Source organism: Oncorhynchus nerka, linkage group LG23 (genome assembly GCF_034236695.1).
Source record: "Oncorhynchus nerka isolate Pitt River linkage group LG23, Oner_Uvic_2.0, whole genome shotgun sequence".
Lineage (NCBI taxonomy): Eukaryota > Metazoa > Chordata > Actinopteri > Salmoniformes > Salmonidae > Oncorhynchus > Oncorhynchus nerka.
This window is the reverse complement of record NC_088418.1, coordinates 39,790,291-39,815,436: the sequence shown is the minus strand read 5'-3', so window position 1 is coordinate 39,815,436 and position 25,146 is coordinate 39,790,291. Positions and strand designations below refer to the sequence as shown.

The window sequence follows — 25,146 nt, the reverse complement described above, 5'->3', positions numbered from 1 at the left end:
TTTGAGCTGTTCTTGCCATAATATGGACTTGGTCTTTTACCATATAGGACTATCTTCTGTATACCACTCCTACCTTGTCACAACACAACTGATTGGCTCAAACGCATTAAGGTGGACAGAAATTCAAATTAAGTTTTAACAAGGCACACTTGTTAATTGAAATGCATTCCAGGTGGTTGAGAGAAGGTGGTTCAGAGAATGCCAAGAGGAATGTTTAACACTTTTTTGGTTGCTAAATGATTCCATATGTGTTATTTCAAAGATTTGATATATTCACTATTATTATACAATGTAGAAAATAGTACAAATAAAGAAAAACCCTTGAATGAGTAGGTGTGTCAACCTTTTGACTGGAACTGTGTATATATTTTTACCACATTTTAATCGAATAGACACTCAGGTGAAATACCGAATATCAGATTATTACAACCTATATAATCCTTTTTTAAAGGTTGTATAAAGAACCCTGCTCAAAAGGTTCTACAGTATATGGAATCTTTATGGTGCTATGATGAACCATTTCGTAAGGTTCTAATAAAGAGCCATTCTCAAAGTTTTTACAAAGAAAACCCTTTGAAGAACCGTACAGGTTTCTTCATTTTGTTTTCTTTATATGGTTAGCCATATTGTTTTGTGTCCAAATGTTAAAGTATGTTCCTCTATACAGTGCCTTGCAAAAGTATTCATCCCCCTTGGCATTTTTCCTATTTTGTTGCATTTCAACCTGTAATTTAAATAGATTTTTATTTGGACTTAATAGTCCAAATAACAAAATAGTCCAAATTGCTGAAGTGAAATAATTTTTATTTTATTTCAATCAATTCTAAAAAATAAAATAATAAAAGTGGTGTGTGCATATGTATTCACCTCTTTTTTTATGAAGCCCCTAAATAAGATATGGTGCGACCAATTACCTTCAGAAGTCACATAATTCGTTAAATAAAGTCCACCTGTGTGCAATCTAAGTGTCACATGATCTGTCACATGATCTCAGTATACACCTGTTTTGAAAGGCCCCAGAGTCTGCAACACCTCTAAGCAAGGGGCACCACCAAGCAAGCGGCACCATGAAGACCAAGGAGCTCTCCAAACAGGTCAGGGACAACGTTGTGGAGAAGTATCGATCAGGGTTGGTTTATAAAAAAATATCAGAAAATTTGAACAACCCACGTAGCTCCATTAAATCCATTATTACAAAATGGAAAGAATATGGCACCACAACAAATGTGCCAAGAGAGGGCCGCCCACCAAAACTCACAGACCAGGCAAGGAGGGCATTAATCAGAGAGGAAACAAAGATACCAAAGATAACCCTGAAGGAGCTGCAAAGCTCCACAGCGAAGATTGGAGTATCTGTCCATAGTACCACTTTAAGCCGTACACTCCACAGAGCAGGGCTTTATGGAAGAGTGTCCAGAAAAAAATAAGCAAACACTTTTGGTGTTCGCCAAAATGACTTAAATGTAAATGTAAATGTGGGAGACTCCCCAAACCTATGGAAGAAGTTACCCTGGTCAGATGAGACTAAAATGGAGTTTTTTGGCGATCAAGGAAAACCCTATGTCTGTTGCAAACCCAACACCTCTCATCACAATGAAGCATGGTGGTGGCAACATCATGCTGTGGGGATGTTTTTCATCGGCAGGGACTGGGAAACTGGTCAGAATTGAAGGAATGATGGATGGCGCTAAATACACGGAAATTCTTGAGGGAAACCTGTTTCAGTCTTCCAGAGATTTGAGACGGGGACGAAGGTTCACCTTCCAGCAGGACAATGACCCTAAGCATACTGCTAAAGCAACACCTGGGTGGTTCAAGGGGAAACGTTTAAATGTCTTGGAATGGCCTAGTCAAAGTCCAGACCTGAATCCAATTGAAAATCTGTGGTATGACTTATTGATTGCTGTACACCAGCAGAACCCATCCAACCCATCCAAACAGCAGTTTTGCCTTGAAGAATGGGCAAAAATCCCAGTGGCTAGATGTGCCAAGCTTATAGAGACATTCCCCAAGAGACTTGCAGCTGTAATTGCTGCAAAAGGTGGCTCTACAAAGTTTTGACTTTTTTTTTTTTTTTTGTCACTTGTTAAATCCACTTCAATCAGTATAGATGAAGGGTAGGAGACAGGTTAAAGAAGGATTTTTAAGCATCGACCATTGTGACATGGATTGTATATGCCATTCAGAGGGTGAATGGGCAAGACAAAAGATTTACAGTAAGTGCCCTTTGAACGGAGTATGGTAGTAGGTGCCAGGCGCACTGGTTTGTGTCAAGAACTGCAACGCTGCTGGGTTTTTTCACGCTCAACAGTTTCCTGGGTGCATTAAGAATAGTCCACCACCCAAAGGACATCCAGCCAATTTGACACAACTATGGGAAGCATTGGAGTCAACTTGGGCCAGCATCTCTGTGGAACGCTTTCGACTCCTTGTAGAGTCCATTCCCCGACGAATTGAGGCTGTTCTGAAGGCAGTACAAGGGAAATGGGAGGTCGCAACTCTATATTAGGAATATTTTCCTAATATTTGGTATACTCAGTGTATGCGCTTCTTATTCATCCGAAATTCCTGTTATTTTTCAAAGATTTCTCACAAAAACAAGCTGTAAAATGTCAAATGAGCACTGAGCTTACCCCAAGCTTTTTATTTTCAAAGCCTTTTATGTTTAATTCAGCTTGTGTCATGCTAATTTACCTTTTTGCAACCATCGGAAACAGCTATGAAGACGACCACCACAACATGTGAAATCCTCAAAAGTTGAGGCGAGAAAGATGCACCCACCGCTCTGTCAACAGAGCTTGGTGATTATTATCGGATGTATTGGGTTACGAAATCCAACTTTTTTGATATACTGTTAATGAAATGTTAGAGAGAAAAAAACCTGAACAATTTAGAACATGAATAATCATATTTGTTTTGGTAAAATATATGTTATAAATGTAATCACTAAAGCACGTTTTCACCCACTGTGGGTAGACACCCTACTACCTGATAGTAAGGATGATAATGTATTATTGCATTGCTAGACTAATGCTTTTCACTAGGTGCTTTGCATTGTGCAAGACTCTACACAACCACCTCCGAGATGACAGCTATTTTGGCCCAGGTCTCTCACCACACATCATTCTCTATTTACAGAAGTTTGCTGGGCCGGACATGCATTCCCCTGCAGAAGGAGGAGAGGGAGAGAGGGTGAAGAGTCCCTCCCTGTCTCTCTCTCTCTCTCTGGTCCCCATGGACCTGCATCTGGAACTGCTGTCTGTCCAGCACAGAGTCTCCCTCAAGCTGCTCAACACCTTCCCAGGTATGTCAGCAAGGCCTCCAGACAGATAGTCCTCCACCATCCCAGAATGCTTTTCTGTGATTTTTTCCCCACCAGATTAATCAGGATTTCCTGCTTTTCCAAGACATCCTCTATTTCATCCTCATCGAAAACGTACACAAAACCAAACCTGTGTCCCCCTCTTCTTAAGAGTTATTGTCATGCTCATCATCTCAAATCTGCCATCCTCACTTCCCCTCGACCCATCCACTCTGTATGCTGTGCTGTGCTGTGTTGTGTCCCTTCCCTTAGCTGAGCTGCAGCAGCATGCTGGTGACAGTAGGAGATCTATGAGGCCCCCTGGTGGTGTGGACATACCTGAGACCATGGCTAACAGAGCCAGAGGAGGTGAGACTGAGAGCCCTTAACCATGGCCCTGCACTCCATACTTTACATGGCTGCATCAGGTTTTCAGCTTTGACACAAGCAGTTGTGTATTTCAAGCTGATATTGTGCTTAAGTTTGATTACTTCATGAATCAGTATTTAGGTAATGCATTAGTTATAAACAGAACATATTGCCAATTATTGTGATAATGATTGTGTGGTCCCTAAAACCTCTGTTTACAGAGTCGGTGCTTCTGGAGCGGATCAGAAAGAATACGATCTCCATAGCTCTGTTCCTGGTCCAGAAGGCTCTGCTGTCCCACAGGAAGGATCAGAACAGCAGCACCACCAAGAGACTGCTAGAGGTAAAGACACTGAAAATGTCAATTGAATATCATGTTGATTTTGATTTGATTTATTAGGATCCCCATTAGCCGATGCCAATGACAACAGCTAGTCTTACTGTTGATATGACACATTATGATTGGAGACACATTATATCACAAATGCCATTCTATAAAAATGCTTCGCTTGTCCGTCACGTTGATATGTACATTACAAGAGAATGACTAATGCCTTTAGTTGGTATACACAATAAATAGCTAGTTCTGCTAGCCTTACTTGAGGTTTGCCCACCATTGAGGTTTTCACCCATTCCTTGTATCCTCCCTGTGTTGGTCACAGGAGGCTGTTGTCTTGATAGAGAAGGCAGAGGTGGAGGAGAGGAAGCTGTTCAGCTCCTCTGGTCCGTCAGAGAGGAAGGAGAGAGGAGGAGAGGAGGAGCGAAACACTAGACCTCCTCCTTCCCCTATCCTCCTGTCCCGTACCTACCACTCCATGACCTTCACCCCTGCACCCTACGCCCTGGAGGAACAGGTGATAGGATGTCTACACTAAGCAGACACTCCTGTCTGGATCAGTCAGTGTGTAGCTTACAGTATGAGGATGGTGATCATTATGATTGGAATCATGAGGATCATATCCAGAGCAACTGTCACTCTAAGTACAGTCTGAAGTAGGGGCAGTAATGTTCTTATGCTACTCTCATACTGTATCTGGGAGGAATTACATACTGTATGTCTTTGTGGGTGCTATTTTACTCATACTGTATCTGGGAAGAATGACATACTGTATGTCTTTGTGGGTGCTATTTTAGGGATTCATATGATAGTGTTTTACTGTAAGGATAGTATTATATATTATAAGGATAGTATCATAGTATATAAACAGTAGCATGTTGTCTCTCCACGGTGTGGTGCAGGTGTGCTGGTACCATATCTATGCACGTGAGGCTGAGGGAATCAACCTGAAAGTCAGACTAGGAGACAGCAACCTGGTGGGCACTGGAGACGAGGTAAGTTACTCTACATAATGTCTACTGACACCTACACAGCAAGTTCTCACCTTGTCTGCTGCCCTCTTCAGGTACACATTTTATATGGCCATGGGTATGTATTACAGTTATGTTGCTTTTCAATGCAGCCCCACCAATGTTTCCTCAATTTGTTTTCAGCACTGGCCAAATTTCAGGTCTGCTGAGTGCAAACTTGAACGTTGTAAAAATTATTGCCGCATGTTTACTGTGAACACTGAGGCTGTACCTGCTTTAAAGGGTGTTTTTAAAAGTGGCCAAGTAGCCTACTGTGGCTATTTGATCATAATGTTGGCCTACCAGAGTGGCCTACCATCAGAAACAATGCTACAGTAGCAGCACATGTGTAGTGTTCAATGTAGGCCTACATTACATGAGACTTTTGAAAAAAACAAAAACATGCAGGACTTGACATTAACCTGTTTATCCACTTGTCCTTCAGACAAAGAGGTGACTGAAAATGTTTTGTTGTTTGATGAAAGAAACCACCTTACAAAATGTAATTAATTATTATTCCCATTATTACAGAAAGTCAGACAAATTATGCTGCAATCTGCCTATTGGCTACATAGCCGTCTCAAAATACAACACTTCCCCTTTAAGACATAGAAAAACTCTTCACCTGACTTGCTTTTCAAAGATGTCTTGTAGGAAGCAACCACTCCCCCATTGTTGGCTAGAAATTAGCTATAACTGGGCTAATAACTCACTAACTAGCAAAGAATATGAACAAATGTGCACAGGTGGCTACATGCAGCTCTCACTTTGATCTCAAAACAATCACTTCTACTCACGACTGCTCATGCTGTAAACACAGTCCAGTTCAAAGTGAATGGCAGATCCATATATGGCAATGACTATTTGCATATTATGGCCCTCCGGTCTGTGTAGATTAAGGCCTGAGTCGTGCCTGTCAATGCAATAGAATCCTACTCCAAATAGAATCCTACTCCAATGTGCTCTGCCTATAAGAAAATCTCTCGCACGGTGAGTTTAGAATCCTAAATCTTGCATAGTTAATTTTGCTTCAATATATTACTTTGAAAGTGGCTAAAATTGCGTTGGTTTGAGCACAATTCCCACAGTAACGGGAAACGTTGATAGTGTTAACTAAAGGGAAAACTCTAGAAAGTTGAGTGATGTACATTCTGGTGCTTCTCTGCGTAGGCTGATATTTCTTCTGTGCAGCAGTCCAAGGGGAGCTGCGCGCCCATGTGCAGCTTAGAGGGAAAATTGGCCACCACTAATTATTCCCAAGACATCTGTACTCATGGTTGGCCTAGCTAGATTCATAGAAATAGAATGAATATATTTTTATTCTATTTCAATGGCTAGATTTTTCATAAACTCTCTGTCCCTGTGTTTCTGCCCAGGTTCCTGCATCAGGGGAGCGACTGCTACGAGTGGACTGCTTGGAGCCGAACCAGAAGTATGTGTTTGCTGTAGCAGCCTACAACGCCGGGGGTAAACTGGTGGGCAATGCCATTGGAGAGACAACCAGGCCTCTGCTAGCCTCCTTGCCTCTGCCACTGCTCACCACCTGGGCACACCTGGCACAGGTACTGAGAAAGGAATCCTAACACTCACACCTCAAAGACTTATCATGTAACATGATATTCAAATCCTGTAGCTGTGTTTGTCAATCAAAGACTAGTGAGAAAGTTTGGGTTATAGCTACACACATCTCACGTTAGGATTCGGCCATATATAAAGTCACCGATTTATTTAGTGTGTGTGGGTTCCTCTATGTATAATCTGGTGACTGTAGGACCCTCTCTCCCTGTCTGTGTTGTGTCCCATGCAGGCAGCGTACCAGACAGGGCAACACGCTCTAGCCAAGAGAGCCTGCAGTGAACTGTGGAGCCACTTCAACCAGCCTAAAGGTCTTCAAGAGCCAGGATCCACTTTAGAGGGGCTAGCTCAGACCAAGTGAGGACAACACACTCTGACTGAGGATATGTGTTTGTTTGAGATACTTATTCCCTCACATTCCTTTCTGTCATGGCTCTTGTTAATCTAGCCCCTCTTTCACCCGATTTACCTCTCGTTTTCTCACCCCCCCCCCCTCCTCCTCTGCAGGCTGCGTTTGGAGACTCTGCAGCGCTCCTCTCCTCTCCTCCTCCACCTCTTCCTCTCCTCCATCCTGATGCAGACAGAGATCCACATCCAGGAGGGTGCGCTGTTCTGTGACACCCTCAGTGACGGGGGACCACTCATTTGGGGACAGGTAAGTACACTAAGGCACTGTTTCCTAAATGGATGGCTCCTTTATGGTCATGGCTGTAAACTGGGCAAGGACATTTGTTTATTTTACTTGGTGCGTCATAAGAAAAAGGGAAAGTCCAAGAGTCCCTGCGTGGGAGTCACATGTGGAATTTGGATTTTTCAGAATGTAATATATGTGACTCTGAGAGAGAACCAAGCATGACAGTGAGAGATGTTAGAGAGGGTGGTATGATGGCAGCTGTGTTTACTTTTATCCCCTTCAGGAGGCCAGGTTGGCAGAGTGTGAGCGGATGCTGGTGGCCATAGACCTGGCTCTCTGGCTGAATGACAGCAGCGCTGCCCTTCAGGCTGTGGTGGGGTGTTATGGCCTGCTGGCCCCGCTCATGTTTCACCAGATCCCAGCAGAGCCTGTTGTACAGGTAAGGTACAATAAACCTACTGAGCTCCTTCCTGATTGACTCTTGGCTCTGAATGACTCACTGTTTCCTGGACCCAGATTAAGCCTATTGGTGTATGTCTAAGCACCTTCGATGTAGATTCTCCATTTAGCATGCTTTTTAATAGTTTTTGGAAAAATGTTGCTTATTGTTTGTAAATGATTGCTTTACTATTATGATTATCACATTGCTGTATGTCTCTTCCAGGTGCTGATGAAGTGCCTGGCGGTGCTGACAGAGATCTCAGGAGTTGTCAAACAAAAACGCTCAGCCACCACCTCAGAGTCTCTCCTGCACATGATAGCCTGTATAACATATTATGTTGCCAAGGTAACCATGTGTTTGTGTGTGTCGGAGTATAATATTTTCCAGAGAATCTACAAATTTTCCTTCCCGAGAAAAGCCAAGAAATTACCGGGCATACCGGTATTCCCGTTCAAACCGAAGGTGCTATTTAAAAACATATATTACCAGTGAATAAAACTGAAACTGAAATGATTATACCACTCTAAATGGAGAAATTAACACATTAATCTAAAGTTTTCTTGTTGTATTTGTTGCAATTTAATAAACTCAAAGTTCTCTCAGAGTCACCATATTATTTTGTTGGTGTAGCCTATTAATGTAGGCCTATGAAGCACTGTTGGCAAACTGGTAAAAATATTATGCGGTCTAGTGAAAATTACATTTGTTTTAATCTACCTTTCACTGAAAGATGTCACTTGTTGGCCCTTTTCTCTCCGCTTGCACCTGGCTCCCGGGGGAATTTGGGAAGGTTGTGGCTGTTTTAGGGCTGACCCCATTTAGTTGACTGGTAGATTGTTTGGTTGATAGGCTGTTGGTCAACCAAGATTTGTTTAGTCCAGCAGTCTAAAATATATACAGTACCAGTCAAAGGTTTGGACACCTACTCATTCAAGGGTTTTTCTTAATTTTTTATATTTTCTACATTACAGAATAATAGTGAAGACATCAAAGCTATGAAATAACACATATGGAATAATGTAGCAACCAAAAAAGTGTTAAACAAATATGAACATATTTTAGATTTTTAGATTCTTCAAAGTAGCCACCCTTTACCTTGATGACAGCTTTGCACACTCTTGGCATTCTCTCAACCAGCTTCATGAGGAAGGCTTTTAGAACAGTCTTGAAGGAGTTTCCACATATGCTGAGTACTTGTTGGCTGCTTTTCCTTCACTCTGCGGTCTGACTCATTCCAAACCATTTCAGTTTGGTTGAGGTCGGGGGATTGTGGAAGACAGATCATCTGATGCAGCACTCCATCACTCCCCTTGGTAAAATAGCCCTTACACAGCCTGGAGGTGTGTTGGGTAATTGTCCTGTTCAAAAAGAAATGATAGTCCCACTAAGCGCAAACCAGATGGAATGGCGTATCACTGCAGAATGTTGTGGTAGCCATGCTGGTTAAGTGTGCCTTGAATTCTAAATGAATCACAGACAGTGTCACCAGCAAAGCACCCCCACACAATAACACTTCCTCCTCCATGCTTTACCGTGGGAAATACACATACACATGAGATCATCTGTTCGGTTGGAACCAAAAATGTCTAATTTGGACTCCTAACAAAAGGACACATTTTCACCAGTCTAATGTCCATTGCTCGTGTTTCTTGGCCCAAGCAAGTCTTTTCTTATTGGTGTCCTTTAGTAGTTTTTTTTGTTGCAGAAATTCAACCATGAAGGCCTGATTCACACAGACTCCTCTGAACAGTTGATGTTGAGATGTGTCTGTGAAGCATTTATTTGGGCTGCAATTTCTGAGGCTGGCAACTCTTAATGAATGTATCCTCTGCAGGGAATTCTGGATATTCCATGCCTATGGCCCTCATGAGAACCAGTTTCATCATAGCGCTTGATAGTTTTTGTGACTGCACTTGAAGAAACTTTCAATGTTCCTGAATTTTTCCAGATTGACTGACCTTCATGTCTTAAAGCAATGATGGACTGTCGTTTCTCTTTGCATTCTTGAGCTGTTCTTGCCATAATATGGACTTGGTCTTCTACCAAATAGGGCTCTCTTCTTTATACACCCCCCACACACACACACCTTGTCACAACACAACTGATTGGCTCAAACGTGTTAAGAAGGAATGAATTAACCACATGTAACGGTTCTCTTCTTGGTGTAGCAAGGATCGGACCAAAATGCAGCGTAGTTGGTGTTCATGTTCTTTAATAAAGAAAAAACTCAAACATGAACATAATACAAAACAATAAACGTGAAAAACCGAAACAGTCCTCTCTGGTGCAACAAACACAAAGACAGGAGCAATCACCCACGAAACACTCAAAAAAAAACATGGCTGCCTAAATATGGTTCCCAATCAGAGACAACGATAAACACCTGCCTCTGATTGAGAACCACTTCAGGCAACCATAGACTTTTCTAGATAACCCCACTATACCACAATCCCAATACCTACAAAACCCCAAGACAAAACACACCACATAATATAACCCATGTCACACCCTGGCCTGACCAAAATAATAAAGAAAACACAAAATACTAAGACCAGGGTGTGACACCACAAAAAGTTAATCCACAAATGAACTTTTAAGAAGGCACGCCTGTTAATTGAAATGCATTCGGTAACCCGGATCCCGCTATTAAACCCTAGTGTGTGTATGTGTGTGAAAAAGAAGAAGAGCCGAAGAAGATTTTGCGCAGCCACCCAAAGTGTTTGTAAGGATACGGCTGTTTGTTCCGTTTTGGGCCTTTGAGCTATATACCAACCAAAGAGGGAGAGCTGGAAAAGGTTTTAACTCAGTGCGTGTGTGCGAGTTCCATACATCTAGATCTATTAAGACCAGTCTTCTACTAACCCATAGGCCCTTCGCACCCTGGAGAAGCACCGTTTGGCAGCAACAGTGATCGAACAGGGAAAGAAAGTCCTCCGTGATATCCTGGAGACCGTGCAGGGACCCAGTAAGCCCCTTCCAGTGGAGCCAGACGGGGTATGTACTGCACTGTAACCTATACTGCCTTTTAATCAATTACTCATCAAAGCACACCTCCATTTACAGCCCAAGCAGGGCATAAAATTAACACCCGCCAAATGCCGGTAGATTTTGGTATTGGTGGGTAAGAATGTCTATTCCACCAGCCACGTTGGCGGGTGGTCAATTTGCAGGGCTTTACATTGTGAGCATTACATTCGCATTTGCTAATAAAAATAATAGAGTCAGAAGTCAAGTATGAGCACTTGCGAGTTGCAATTTATAAAATGAAGTAGCTGTTTTCCATGTATTTCTGCAGTTTTGTTTCATAGAAATAAGTATCCTATATCCCACCTCACGCAGCATCAATGACTGGCTGGTGAGCTGCATGAAAGTTGGTATAATTTACTCGAAAGCCTACAAAGTGAGACTTTGTCCACGTGTTTCTTGGCTATTTACATTGTTTTGTTCACGAGCTTGGTTGTTTTTCAATGTTAGTTGGAGTTGGCTCAACTGCTTGCAAAGAGACATGGTCTACTCCTAGTCAGTTGTCAGATTCAAAATCTCACACAGACGTGACTAGGCTTGAGTGGCCCCATTACTATGGTAACGTCCCACACTTAAGCCCCTGTTACACACATCAATAGTGTGTTTTGTCTGTTAATTACCATGTTGTCTAAATGAAGCAGAGGATTCAAAGAATCACTACAGAAAAAAAACCTATACTTCAAATAGCCTCACGTTGTTCAGTACCAGTCAAAAGTTTGGACACCTACTCATTCAAGGGTTTTTCTTTATTTTTACTACATCAACTATGAAATAACACATATGGAATCATGTAGTAACCAAAAAAGTCTTTAACAAATCTAAATATATTTCATATTTGAGATTCTTCAAAGTACCCACCTTTTGCCTTGATGACAGCTTTGCACATTCTTGGTATTCTCTCAACCAGCTTCACCTGGAATGCTTTTCCAACAGTCTTGAAGGAGTTTCCACATATGCTGAGCACTTGTTGGCTGCTTTTCCTTCACTCTGCGGTCCAACTCATCCCAAACCATGTCAATTGGGTTGAGGTTGGGTGATTGTGGAGGCCAGGTCATCTGATGCAGCACTCTATCACTCTCCTTCTTGGTCAAATAGCCCTTACACAGCCTGGAGGTGTGTTGGGTCATTGTCCTGTTGAAAAACAAATGATAGTCCCACTAAGCGCAAGCCAGATGGGATGGCGTATCGCTGCAGAATGTTGTAGTAGCCATGCTGGTTAAGTGTGCCTTAAAATTCTAAATAAATTGTTGACAGTGTTACCAGCAAAGCACCCTTATACCATCACAGCTCCTCCTCCATGCTTCACGGTGGGAACCACACATGCCGAGATCATCCTTTCACCTACTCTGCGTCTCACAAAGACGGTTGGAAGCAAAAATCTCTCATTTGGACTCATCAGACCAAAGGACAGATTTCCACCGGTCTAATGTCCATTGCTCGTGTTTCTTGGCCCAAGCGAGTTCTGAATGGCTCAAACGCATTCAGAAGGAAAGAAATTCCACAAAGGAACTTTTAACAAGGCACACCTGTTCATTGAAATGCATTCCAGGTGAATATATAATGAAGCTGGTTGAGATATTGCCAAGTGTGTGCAAAGCTGTCATCAAGGCGAAGGGTGGCTACTTTAAAGAATCTCAAATCTAAAATTTGTTTGGATTTATTTAGCACTTCTTTGGTTACTACATGATTCCATATGTGTTATTTCATAGTTGATGTCTTCACTATTATTTTGCAATGCAGAATTTAGTAAAAAATAAAGAAAAAGCCTGGAATGAGTACGTGGGTCCAAACCTTTGACTGGTACTGTATGTCACATTGAGGATTGTGCTCTTCGCTTTGTGTGTGTGTCATGGTTTCCGGACATTTAACCAGCAGCATTTTAATTTACTGATCATTGAAGAAATTGTGACTCACCACCTGGATTTATGTAGCAACATTTGAAATTGGGTTTTTAACATTGGTAAAAAGTAGAGACTCAGAGCTACATCTTGGTATATCATACACTGCATTTTTGAGGAACAATCGGAAAGTAATTCTGCTTTGGAAGCTGATACACTTGAAAAATCACTTTTGAGAAAAGGGCAATTTAGTGTGTACGGCCGGCACAGGTATTGAACCAGCACCTGTAGAAACGCAGTAAACGCAGTGATGCAGTGTCTTAGAACTTTGCGCCACTCAGGCGCTGTACAATGTGACCGGTCGGGAGTAGGCTACAGTACTACAGTAATAGCAAAATAATCCTAACATTTCCACACCCTAATTGTAGTCTACGTTTCTCTTAGAATAAAAACCTTAGTGTAACAACAGTTTTATTAGTAAGTAATACTGACGAGTAGTAACAAATTAAATAAGTGTATCTTTCCGGGTGTGCATGTGCAGGACAGAGGAATAGCAATTCTAACACTATTGTTCTAAATTCAATCACCTTCTTCATCCTCATCATTCAGTTCATTGAAATTCAATTTTGAAGTCATGCACAATTATCATTGGTTTATGTCACCCATTCATTGTCAGTTAGAGACACAGTAGCACCTTGGGACCCAAAAGCATAATCAGTGCTCTAACTCCCCCTTGCGCTGGTCTGGAGCAAAGAAGTAATGACGCAGAGTACCGTACTAAACCACAAATTACCTCTAAATCCCGCAGCATAATTAAAACTTTTAGTTGAGCAACCACTGTATGTTTTTTCGCGTTATTTGTAAGTTACTTTGTACATAATGTTTCTGCCACCATGTCTTATGATCGAAAAGAGCTTCTACATATCAGGACAGCGATTACCCACCCCGTACTGGAGGAATTATTTTTCTTCATCGAGTCGGACGGCAAGGATTTACCTCAGACGCCCGACAAGGCCCTCTTCCCCGTCATTCACAGGAGAAAGAGACGGAGGTATCGAGGACGAAGGTCTGGGTGCCTTGTAAGGATCTGTCGCCGAGAGGGTAATCTACCTTTACCATCGGTCCTATTAGCCAACGTAAAATCAATCAATAATAAAATAGACAAACTATGATTACAAATTTCCTACCAACGGGACATTAAAAACTGTAATATCTTATATTTCACTGAGTCGTGGCTGAACGATGAAATTAATAACGTACAGCTGAAAGAGACGGAGGTATCGAGGACGAATGTCCGGGTGCCTTGTAAGGATCTGTCGCCGAGAGGGTAATCTACCTTTACCATCGGTCCTATTAGCCAATGTAAAATCAATCGATAATAAAATAGACAAACTATGATCACGTATTTCCTACCATCAGGACATTAAAAACTGTAATATCTTATATTTCACTGAGTCGTGGCTGAACGACGACATGAATAACGTACAGCTGGCGGGTTTTAAGCTTATTCGGCAGGATAGAACTGCAGCCTCTGGTAAGACAAGGGGTGGCGGTCTATGTATATTTGTAAACAACAGCTGGTGCATGAAATCTAAGAAAGTCTCAAGGTTTTGCTCACCTGAGGTAGAGTATCTCATGATAAGCTGTAGACCACACTATTTACCAAGATGGTTTTCATCTGTATTTTTCGTAGGTGTTTATATACCACCACAAACCGATGCTGGCACTAAGACCACACTCAATGAGCTGTATACGGCCATAAGCAAGCAGGAAAACGTTCATCCAGAGGTGACGCTCCTAGTGGCCGGGGAGTTTAATGCAGGGAAACTCAAATCAGTTTTACCTAATTTCTACCAGTATGTTAAATGTGCAACCAGAGGGGGAAAAAAACCCTCAAGACCACCTTTACTCCACACACAGAGACACGTACAAAGCTCTCCCTTGCCCTCCATTTGGCAAATTTTACCATAATGCTATCCTCCTGATTCTTGCTTACAAGCAAAAACTCAAGCAGGAAGCAACAGTGACTCAGTCAATAAGAAAGTTGTCAGATGAAGCAGATGCTAACCTACAGGACTGTTTTGCTAGCACAGACTGGAATATGTTCCGGGATTCTTCCGATGGCATTGAGGAGTACACCACATTAGTCACTGGCTTCATCAATAAGTGCATCGATGACATCGTCCCCACAGTGACTGTACGTACATACAACCAGAAGCCATGGATTACAGGCAACATCTGCACTGAGCTAATGAGTAGAGCTGCCACTTTCGAGGAGCGGGACTCTAACCCGGAAGCAGATCCACAGATGATGCGGTCTCTTGCACTCAACACTGCCCTTTCCCATTGACCACGGCTCAGCGTTCAACATCACAGTGCCCTCAAAGCTCATCACTAAGCTTGGGACTAAACACCTCCCTCTGCAAATGGATCCTGCAAATGGATCACCAACAACGAAGAGACAGCCTATAGGGAGGAGGTCAGAGACCTGGCCGTGTGGTGCCAGGACAACAACCTCTCCCTCAACGTAAACAAGACAAAGGAGATGATTGTGGACTACAGGAAAAGGAGGACCTAGCACGCCCCCATTCTCATTGACGGGACTGCAGTGGAGCAGGTTGAGAGCTTCAAGTTCCTTGGTGTCCACATCACCAACAAACTAACATGGTCCAAACACACTATGACAGTTGTGAAGAGGGCACGAGCATCCTGACTGGTTGCATCACTGCCTGGTATGGCAACTGCTCGGCCTCCGACCGCAAAGCACTTCAGAGGGTAGTGCGTACGGCCCAGTACATCACTGGGGCCAAGCTTCCTGCCATCCAGGACTTCTTTACCAGGCGGTGTCAGAGGAAGGCCCTAAAAATTGTCAAAGACTCCAGTCACCCTAGTCATGGACTGTTCTCTCTGCTACCGCACTGGAGCGGTAGCAGGTACTGGAGCGCCAAGTCTAGGTCCAAAAGGCTTCTTTACAGCTTCTACCCTAAGCCATGAGACTCCTGAACAGCTAATCAATGGGCTATCCAGACTATTTGCATTGCTATCCAGACTATTTGCATCTCGTGTTACATCTATTGGTATGGATAGGCTAAAATGCATTACTTCACAATGGGATTTGTTTTCTTCTCCCGGACAATTTTTTTTGTGGGGGGGGGCAAAAGCCGGCTAATGGAAACCTTGGTGTGTGTGTGTGTGTGCGTATGACCGGATTGAGAAGTTGATGAAGAAGGCAGGCAGCATCCAGGGAGAGGAGGAGCAGAATGAACAGATGAAGGCTCTGGAGGGCAGTGCCATGAAGAACAAGAGGACTGGAACCTTCATGCAGCATGACAGCTCAGCCTGGAGCAGGGGTATGAGATGCTACAGGCCTTTGCTGTACTGTCCTGTGCTAACTGTCCTGTTTGTAACATTGTAGACATTAAAACAAATTACTATCAACTGTTGTTGATTGGCAATATTATATTATACAGTGGGGCAAAAAAGTATTTAGTCAGCCACCAATTGTGCAAGTTCTCCCACTTAAAAAGATGAGAGAGGCCTGTAATTTTCATCATAGGTACACTTCAACTATGACAGACAAAATGAGAAATTCACATTGTAGGATTTTTAATGACTTTATTTGCAAATTATGGTGGAAAATAAGTATTTGGTCAATAACAAAAGTTTATCTCAATACTTTGTTATATACCCTTTGTTGGCAATGACAGAGGTCAAACATTTTCTGTAAGTCTTCACAAGGTTTTCACACACTGTTGCTGGTATTTTGGCTCATTCCTCCATGCAGATCTCCTCTAGAGCAGTGATGTTTTGGGGCTGTTGCTGGGCAACACGGACTTTCAACTCCCTCCAAAGATTTTCTATGGGGTTGAGATCTGGAGACTGGCTAGGCCACTCCAGGACCTTGAAATGCTTCTTACAAAGCCACTCCTTCGTTGCCCTGGCAGTGTGTTTGGGATCATTGTCATGCTGAAAGACCCAGCCACGTTTCATCATCAATGCCCTTGCTGATGGAAGGAGGTTTTCACTCAAATCTCACGATACATGGCCCCATTCATTCTTTCCTTTACACGGATCAGTCGTCCTGGTCCCTTTGCAGAAAAACAGCCCCAAAGCATGATGTTTCCACCCCCATGCTTCACAGTAGGTATGGTGTTCTTTGGATGCAACTCAGCATTCTTTGTCTTCCAAACACGATGAGTTGAGTTTTTACCAAAAAGTTATATTTTGGTTTCATCTGACCATATGACATTCTCCAAATCTTCTTCTGGATCATCCAAATGCTCTCTAGCAAATTTCAGATGGGCCTGGACATGTACTGGCTTAAGCAGGGGGACACGTCTGGCACTGCAGGATTTGAGTCCCTGGCGGCGTAGTGTGTTACTGATGGTAGGCTTTGTTACTTTGGTCCCAGCTCTCTGCAGGTCATTCACTAGGTCCCCCCGTGTGGTTCTGGGATTTTTGCTCACCGTTCTTGTGATCATTTTGACCCCACAGGGTGAGATCTTGCGTGGAGCCCCAGATCGAGGGAGATTATCAGTGGTCTTGTATGTCTTCCATTTCCTAATAATTGCTCCCACAGTTGATTTCTTCAAACCAAGCTGCTTACCTATTGCAGATTCAGTCTTCCCAGCCTGTTGGAGGTCTACAATTTTGTTTCTGGTGTCCTTTGACAGCTCTTTGGTCTTGGCCATAGTGGAGTTTGGAGTGTGACTGTTTGAGGTTGTGGACAGGTGTCTTTTATACTGATAACAAGTTCAAACAGGTGCCATTAATACAGGTAACAAGTGGAGGACAGAGGAGCCTCTTAAAGAACAAGTTACAGGTCTGTGAGAGCCACAAATCTTGCTTGTTTGTAGGTGACCAAAAACTTATTTTCCTCCATAATTTGCAAATAAATAAATAAAAAATCCTACAATGTGATTTTCTGGATTTTTTGTCCTCATTTTGTCCGTCATAGTTGAAGTGTACCTATGATGAAAATTACAGGCCTCTCTCATCTTTTTAAGTGGGAGAACTTGCACAATTGGTGGCTGACTAAATATTTTTTTGCCCCACTGTATATGTATCATTGAATATGGATTGATTCTATTATATTCTCTTCTCTTGTACATTATTCTTAGCGGTGGCCCATGCTCATGAACTGACTGGACAGGAGGACCCCATTCTGCTGTACCCCATCGTCACCAACAGCCCTCTGAAGGCTGCTTTCAAAGATTGTACGTATTTATTAACCCTATCTGTCTTCCCTCTGTGTTTACTGTACCTGTCTTCCCTAGGTGTTTAGTGCCTTCAGAAATTATTCACAGCCCTTGACGTTTTCTTCATTTTATATGCTTGTCATCAGCAAGGACAAGGGAGTGTTTTAGGATAAAAAGAAATGGAATAGAGCTAAGCACAAGCAAATCCTAGAGGAAAAGCTGGTTCAGTCTGCTTTCCAACAGACACTGGGAGACAAATTCACCTTTCAGCAGGACAATAACCTAAAACACAAGGGCAAATATATACTGGAATTGCTTACCAAGACCTACTTGAATGTTCCTGAGTGGCCTAGTTACAGTTTTGAGTCAAATCGGCATGAAAATCTATGGCAAGACTTAAAAATCATCTGTCTAGCAATGGTCAACAAGCAATTTGACAAAGATTACATTTTTTCAATAATAGTGCAAATATTGTACAATCCAAGGTGTAAAAAGCTCTTAGAGACTTACCCAGAAATAATCACAGCTGTAATCGCTGCCAAAGGTGATCCTAACATGTATTGACTCAGGGATATGAATACTTATGTAAATTTGATATTTCTATATTTTATTTTCAATAAATGTGTAAAGATTTCTAAAAACATGTTTTCACCTTTTGAGAAAAAATATATGTAGGCTGTAACACAACAAAATATTGAATAAGTCAAGGGGTATGAATACTTTCTGAAGGCACTTTGTGTATGTGTCTGTCTGTACTGTATGATCAATGAGTATTTGGCCTGTGTTTCAGTGATGAAGTTCAAGCGCAAGGCGTGCTTCATGGAGTTTGCTGTGCTGCTGCTCCAGAGGACCATGCAGGCAGACCATCTAGAGCTGGTCCTGCAGTGGGGACACGACATATTTGGCTGGCTTAGCAGGTACTGTATAGTACCGCCCTCTAAGTACTATTATCACATTTTAGTTAGTGGACCTGCGTGGACCTCTGTGGACCAGTTTAGTGGACTTGCGTGGTTCTGACAGACATTTTTGCTTATAAATCGATCTGTGGACACGGTAGGATTCACACAGACACAGGAGTATGTCTCTTCTGCCTGTGTGTAGCAGGATGTGAAATCTGACACCACTTGAAGCTGGGCTGTCCCTCCTATCATTTCATTTGCTCTACCAACTGTCCATCAACTCCTGACTGAACTCTAACTAACAACTAACGCAGCAGGAGAGAGTGGTTTCGTCATTGTAACACATTCAGAGATAAGTTAATAGCCAGTAATCTAAAATAATTAATATATTTTAAACAAAAAAACACTTTCTGTTTGCCATAGACAGACAGTATTAACATGAGATGAAAGGCGACTTCCTAGTTTAGATATATTTTCCCTAACACTGACAAGCTGACCAAACCGCTCGCACCCCTGCGTGCTCCATAATGCCCGTGTTGATTTTGTACCCCCACACCAGACACGATCAGGACACGCAGGTTGAAATATCATAACAAACTGAACCAATTATATTAATTTGGGGATAGGTCGAAAAGCATTAAGCATTTATTTAGCTAGCTGGTCCTGGGATATAAACATTTGGTTGTTATTTTACCTGAAATGCACAAGTCCTCTACTGCGACAATTAATACACAGATAAAACGGTAAACCGAATTCCTTTCTCGTCATCTCTCCTCCTTCCACAGCATTCTTTTTTACTTCTTTGGGCTTTATATGGAGGTTGGCTACCAGCTTTACGGTGCGTTACTGACTGGAGTGTGGACGTCAGTTCATCTTTCAATCACCCACGTGGGTATGTGCTCCTAAAACCAGTGAGGAGATGGCACGTGGGTATATGCTAAAAACCAAAGAGGAGATTTGAGAGGCAGGACTTGCAGTGCATTGAGCGTCACAAATACGACTTTCCTGAAGCGGATCCTCTGTTTGGCCCACCACCCAGGACAATGGATCGGATCCCAGCCGGCGACCCAAAACAACCGCGCCGCAGAAGGGGCAGTCTTCTGGTCAGGCTCCGTAGACGGGCACATCGTGCACCGCTCTCGAGCATACTACTCGCCAATATCCAGTCTCTTGACAACAAGGTAGACAAAATCCGAGCAAGGGTTGCCTTCCAGAGAGACTGTAACATTCTTTGTTTTACGGAAACATGGCTCACTCGAGACACGCTATCGGAGTTGGTACAGCCACCTGGTTTCTTCACGCAACGCGCCGACAGAAACAAGCATCTCTCTGGTAAGAAGAAGGGCGGGGTGTATGCCTTTTGATTAACGAGACGTGGTGTGATCATAACAACATACAGGAACTCAAGTCCTTTTGTTCACCTGACTTAGAATTCCTCACAATCAAATGCCAACCGCATTATCTACCAAGAGAATCCTCTTCGATCATAATCACAGCCATGTGTATCCCCCCCAAGCAGACACCTCGACGGCCCTGAAAAAAATTAATTGGACTCTATGTAAACTGGAAACCACATATCCTGAGGCTACATTTATTGTAGCTGGGGATTTTAACAAGGCTATTCTGAAAACAAGGCTCCCTAAATTTTATCAGCATATCGATTGCGCGACCTGGGCTGGTAAAACCCTAGATCATTGTTATTCTAACTTCCGCAACGCATATAAAGCCCTCCCCGCCCTCCTTTCGGAAAAGCTGACCATGGCTCCATTTTGTTGCTCGCAGCCTATAGACAGAAACTAAAAACGGAAGCACTCGTGCTCAGGTCTGTTCAATGCTGGTCCAACCAATCGGATTCCACGCTTCAAGATTGCTTTGATCACGTGGACTGGGATACAGTGCCTTGCGAAAGTATTAAGTAAACTGTATTTTTTTGTGAAGAATCAACAACAAGTGGGACACAATCATGAAGTGGAACGACATTTATTGGATATTTCAAACTTTTTTAACAAATCAAAAACTGAAAAATTGGGCGTGCAAAATTATTCAGCCCCTTTACTTTCAGTGCAGCAAACTCTCTCCAGAAGTTCAGTGAGGATCTCTGAATGATCCAATGTTGACCTAAATGACTAATGATGATAAATACAATCCACCTGTGTGTAATCAAGTCTCCGTATAAATGCACCTGCACTGTGATAGTCTCAGAGGTCCGTTAAAATCGCAGAGAGCATCATGAAGAACAAGGAACACACCAGGCAGGTCCGAGATACTGTTGTGAAGAAGTTTAAAGCCGGATTTGGATACAAAAATATTTCCCAAGCTTTAAACATCCCAAGGAGCACTGTGCAAGCGATAATATTGAAATGGAAGGAGTATCAGACCACTGCAAATCTACCAAGGCCTGGCCATCCCTCTAAACTTTCAGCTCATACAAGACTGATCAGAGATGCAGCCAAGAGGCCCATGATCACTTTGGATGAACTGCAGAGATCTACAGCTGAGGTGGGAGACTCTGTCCATAGGACAACAATCAGTCGTATATTGCACAAATCTGGCCTTTATGGAAGAGTGGCAAGAAGAAAGCCATTTCTTAAAGATATCCATAAAAAGTGTTGTTTAAAGTTTGCCACAAGCCACCTGGGAGACACACCAAACATGTGGAAGAAGGTGCTCTGGTCACATGAAACCAAAATTGAACTTTTTGGCAACAATGACAAACGTTATGTTTGGCGTAAAAGCAACACAGCTCATCACCCTGAACACACCATCCCCACTGTCAAACATGGTGGTGGCAGCATCATGGTTTGGGCCTGCTTTTCTTCAGCAGGGACAGGGAAGATGGTTAAAATTGATGGGAAGATGGATGGAGCCAAATACAGGACCATTCTGGAAGAAAACCTGATGGAGTCTGCAAAAGACCTGAGACTGGGACGGAGATTTGTCTTCCAACAAGACAATGATCCAAAACATAAAGCAAAATCTACAATGGAATGGTTCAAAAATAAACATATCCAGGTGTTAGAATGGCCAAGTCAAAGTCCAGACCTGAATCCAATCGAGAATCTGTGGAAAGAACTGAAAACTGCTGTTCACAAATGCTCTCCATCCAACCTCACTGAGCTCGAGCTGTTTTGCAAGGAGGAATGGGAAAAATGTTCAGTCTCTCGATGTGCAAAACTGATAGAGAAATACCCCAAGCGACTTACAGCTGTAATCGCAGCAAAAGGTGGCGCTACAAAGTATTAACTTAAGGGGGCTGAATAATTTTGCACGCCCAAAAAAAGTTTGAAATATCCAATAAATGTATTTCCACTTCATGATTGTGTCTCACTTGTTGTTGATTCATCACAAAAAATACAGTTTTATATCTTTATGTTTGAAGCCTGAAATGTGGTCGCAAAGGTTCAAGGAGGACGAATACTTTCGCAAGGCACTGTATGTTCCGCATAGTGTCGAACCACTACATTGATGAATACGCTGATTCGGTGAGCGAGTTTATTAGCAAGTGCATCGGTGATGTTGTACCCACAGCGTCTATTAAAACATTCCCCAACCAGAAACCGTGGATTGATGGCAGCAGTCGCGCAAAACTGAAAGCGCGAACCACTGCTTTTAATCAGGGCAAGGTGACCGGAAACATGACCGAATACAAACAGTGTAGCTATTCCCTCCGCAAGGTAATCAAACAAGCTAAGCGCCAGTAGAGAGACAAAGTAGAGTCGCAATTCAACGGCAATGACACGAGAGGTATGTGGCAGGGTCTATGGACCATGATGTCTCGCTCCCAGACAAACTAAACAACTTCTTTGCTCGCTTTGAGGACAATACAGTGCCACTGACACGGCCCCCTACCAAAACATGCGGGCTCTCCTTCACTGCAGCCAACATGAGTAAACATTTAAACGTGTTAACCCCCGCAAGGCTGCAGGCCCAGACAGCATCCCCAGCCGCGTCCTCAGCGCATGCGCAGACCAGCTGGCTGGTGTGTTTACGGACATATTCAATCAATCCTTATCCCAGTCTGCTGTTCCCACATGCTTCAAGATGGCTACCATTGTTCCTGTTCCCAAGAAAGCTAAGGTAACTGAGATAAATGACTAGTAGCACTCACTTCCGTCATCATGAAGTGCTTTGAGAGACTGGTCAAGGATCATATCACCTCCACCCTACCTGACACCCTGGTCTTGGCCATTGTGGAGAGGTTGGAGTCTGTTTGATTGAGTGTGTGAACAGGTGTCTTTAATACAGGTAACATGTTCAAGCAGGTGCAGTTAATACAGGTAATGAGTGGAGAACAGGAGGGCTTCTTAAAGAAAAACTAACAGGTCTGTGAGAGCCGAATTCTTACTGGTTGGTAGGTGACCAAATACTTATGTCATGCAATAAAATGCTAATAAATTACTTAAAAATCATACAATGTGATTTTCTGGCTTTTTGTTTTAGATTCCGTGTTTCACAGTTGAAGTGTACCTATGATAAAAATTACAGACCTCTACATGCTTTGTAAGTAGGAAAAACTGCCAAATCGGCAGTGTATCAGATATAAGTAATTTCAAACCATACAGTTTTGTTGAATATAAAATACATAATATTAAACATTTCATATTTTCATTATATTTCTGCTGTGTACTTGAGCTCAAAAGTGACTACACCTCAGCAATGTATAACTATTTTTACCAGAAAGGTGAGATTTTAACCTTTCTTGGAGTTTGCAGCATTACTAGTTATTATGTATTTGTATTTATGTTAGGGAGGCTGCAATATTTTCGCAGCTTTTTGTTAAAAATCGCGCAAAATTTCAACGTCCTGCCACTCCTGCAAGGAATATAGTAAATGCATAAATCATGTCTGTGGCTATAACAGAACGTGTTTAGGAGGCAAAATCTCAAGGAAAACTGTTCACCAAAAACACAAAAAAATATCCATCCGCCAGTCTCTGTATTGTCTATGGCAAGGGAAAAGATAGAGCCCCGTTTACAATGCCTACAGCTTCCACACGATGTCGCCAGTACTGGCAATTCAGTTGTAGTTTATCCTTGGTGGGATGAGGAATAGGCACTTCCTGTCTTGGGGTACACCGAAGGAAGTTATGAAAGGGAGATTGTGGACGATGATTTCAAGACTTGCTGCTATCAAATACAGATCGCCCCGTGATCAATTTGATCGATTATTAACGTTTATTAATACCTAAAGTTGGTTTACAAAGGTAGTTTGAAGTGTTTTGTCAAAGTTTATAGGCAACTTTTTTAATTTAAAAAAATGCTGTTGCGTTTTGGAAAGGTGCTTTTTCCTGGATCAGACGGGCTTCATAAATGGACATTTTGGGTATACATGGACGGATTTAATCGGAAAAAAGACCCAATTGTGATGTTTATGGGACATATAGGAGTGCCAACAAAGAAGCTCGTCAAAGGTAATGAATGTTTTATATTTTATTTCTGCGTTTTGTGTAGCGCCGGCTACGCTAATTATTTCTGTTTACGTCCCCTTTGGGTATTTCGGGGGTTGCATGCTATCAGATAATAGCTTCTCATGCTTTCGCCGAAAAGCATTTTACAAATCTGACATGTTGGCTAGATTCACAACGAGTGTAGCTTTAATTGAGTACCCTGCATGTGTGTTTTAATGAAAGTTTGAGTTGTATCGAGTACTATTAGTTGGCGCTCTGAAATTTCCGCTGATTTTGATCCCTGTACAGGGACAGCAGCCGTAAAAGGATCCCGATTAGCTGCTGGAAAGGCAGAAGCTTCTCTTCCTGGTGTCCAAACACAAGGCATTTACATTACATATACATTTCCAGTCAAAAGTGTTTGAGACACCTACTCATTGCAAGGATTTTCTTTATTTTTACTATTTTCTACAGACTTGTTAGATTTTTGTGACTGCACTTGAAGAAACTTTCAAAGTTCTTCAAATTTTCCGGATTGACTAACCTTCATGTCTTAAAAAGTAATGGTGGACTGTCTCTTATTTGAGCTGTTCTTGTCATAATATGGACTTGGTATTTTACCAAATAGGGCTATCTTCTGTATACCACCCCTACCTTGTCATGTCAAGAGTGTGCAAAGCTGTCATCAAGGCAAAGGGTGGCTACTTTGGAGAATCTCAAATACAAAAAAACATATTTTGATTTGTTTAACACTTTTTTGGTTACTACATGAGTCCATATGTGTTATGTCTTCACTATTATTCTACAATGTAGAAAATAGTAAGAAAATTAAGAAAAAAACGTTGAATAAGTAGGTGTGTCCAACTTTTGACTGGTACTGTAAAACAACAGATAAAACAGTACAAATGTTAAAACAGTACATCATATAACATTATTACACCACTAAATATCTACAATACAAAATGTATAGTACCACCATACAACAATATTACAGTGTAGGTATGTTTAGAGTGCGTGTGCTGTCGCTTGTGTGTGTCTCTTCACAGTCCCCACTTTATGGCCCTCGTGATAAATAATTACTTTTGGGGATTACGTAGATTACATTTTTGATTATCTTTAGTTACATTTAAGAG

At 42.2% G+C, this 25,146-nt stretch overlaps 1 protein-coding gene across 1 annotated transcript in view; it reads left to right on the top strand.

Annotated features, from left to right (window-relative positions):
- Positions 1-25,146, top strand: part of cfap54 (cilia and flagella associated protein 54) — a 139,350-nt gene that overhangs the window by 33,222 nt on the left and 80,982 nt on the right. The window contains exons 16-29 of the mRNA XM_065008111.1: positions 3,139-3,304; positions 3,575-3,670; positions 3,892-4,013; positions 4,333-4,524; positions 4,910-5,002; positions 6,394-6,579; positions 6,825-6,949; positions 7,100-7,247; positions 7,510-7,665; positions 7,891-8,013; positions 10,537-10,662; positions 15,748-15,880; positions 17,651-17,746; positions 18,519-18,645. Coding sequence (XP_064864183.1) covers positions 3,139-3,304; positions 3,575-3,670; positions 3,892-4,013; positions 4,333-4,524; positions 4,910-5,002; positions 6,394-6,579; positions 6,825-6,949; positions 7,100-7,247; positions 7,510-7,665; positions 7,891-8,013; positions 10,537-10,662; positions 15,748-15,880; positions 17,651-17,746; positions 18,519-18,645 — 1,889 coding nt within the window. The remainder of the gene's footprint in view (positions 1-3,138; positions 3,305-3,574; positions 3,671-3,891; positions 4,014-4,332; positions 4,525-4,909; positions 5,003-6,393; positions 6,580-6,824; positions 6,950-7,099; positions 7,248-7,509; positions 7,666-7,890; positions 8,014-10,536; positions 10,663-15,747; positions 15,881-17,650; positions 17,747-18,518; positions 18,646-25,146) is intronic.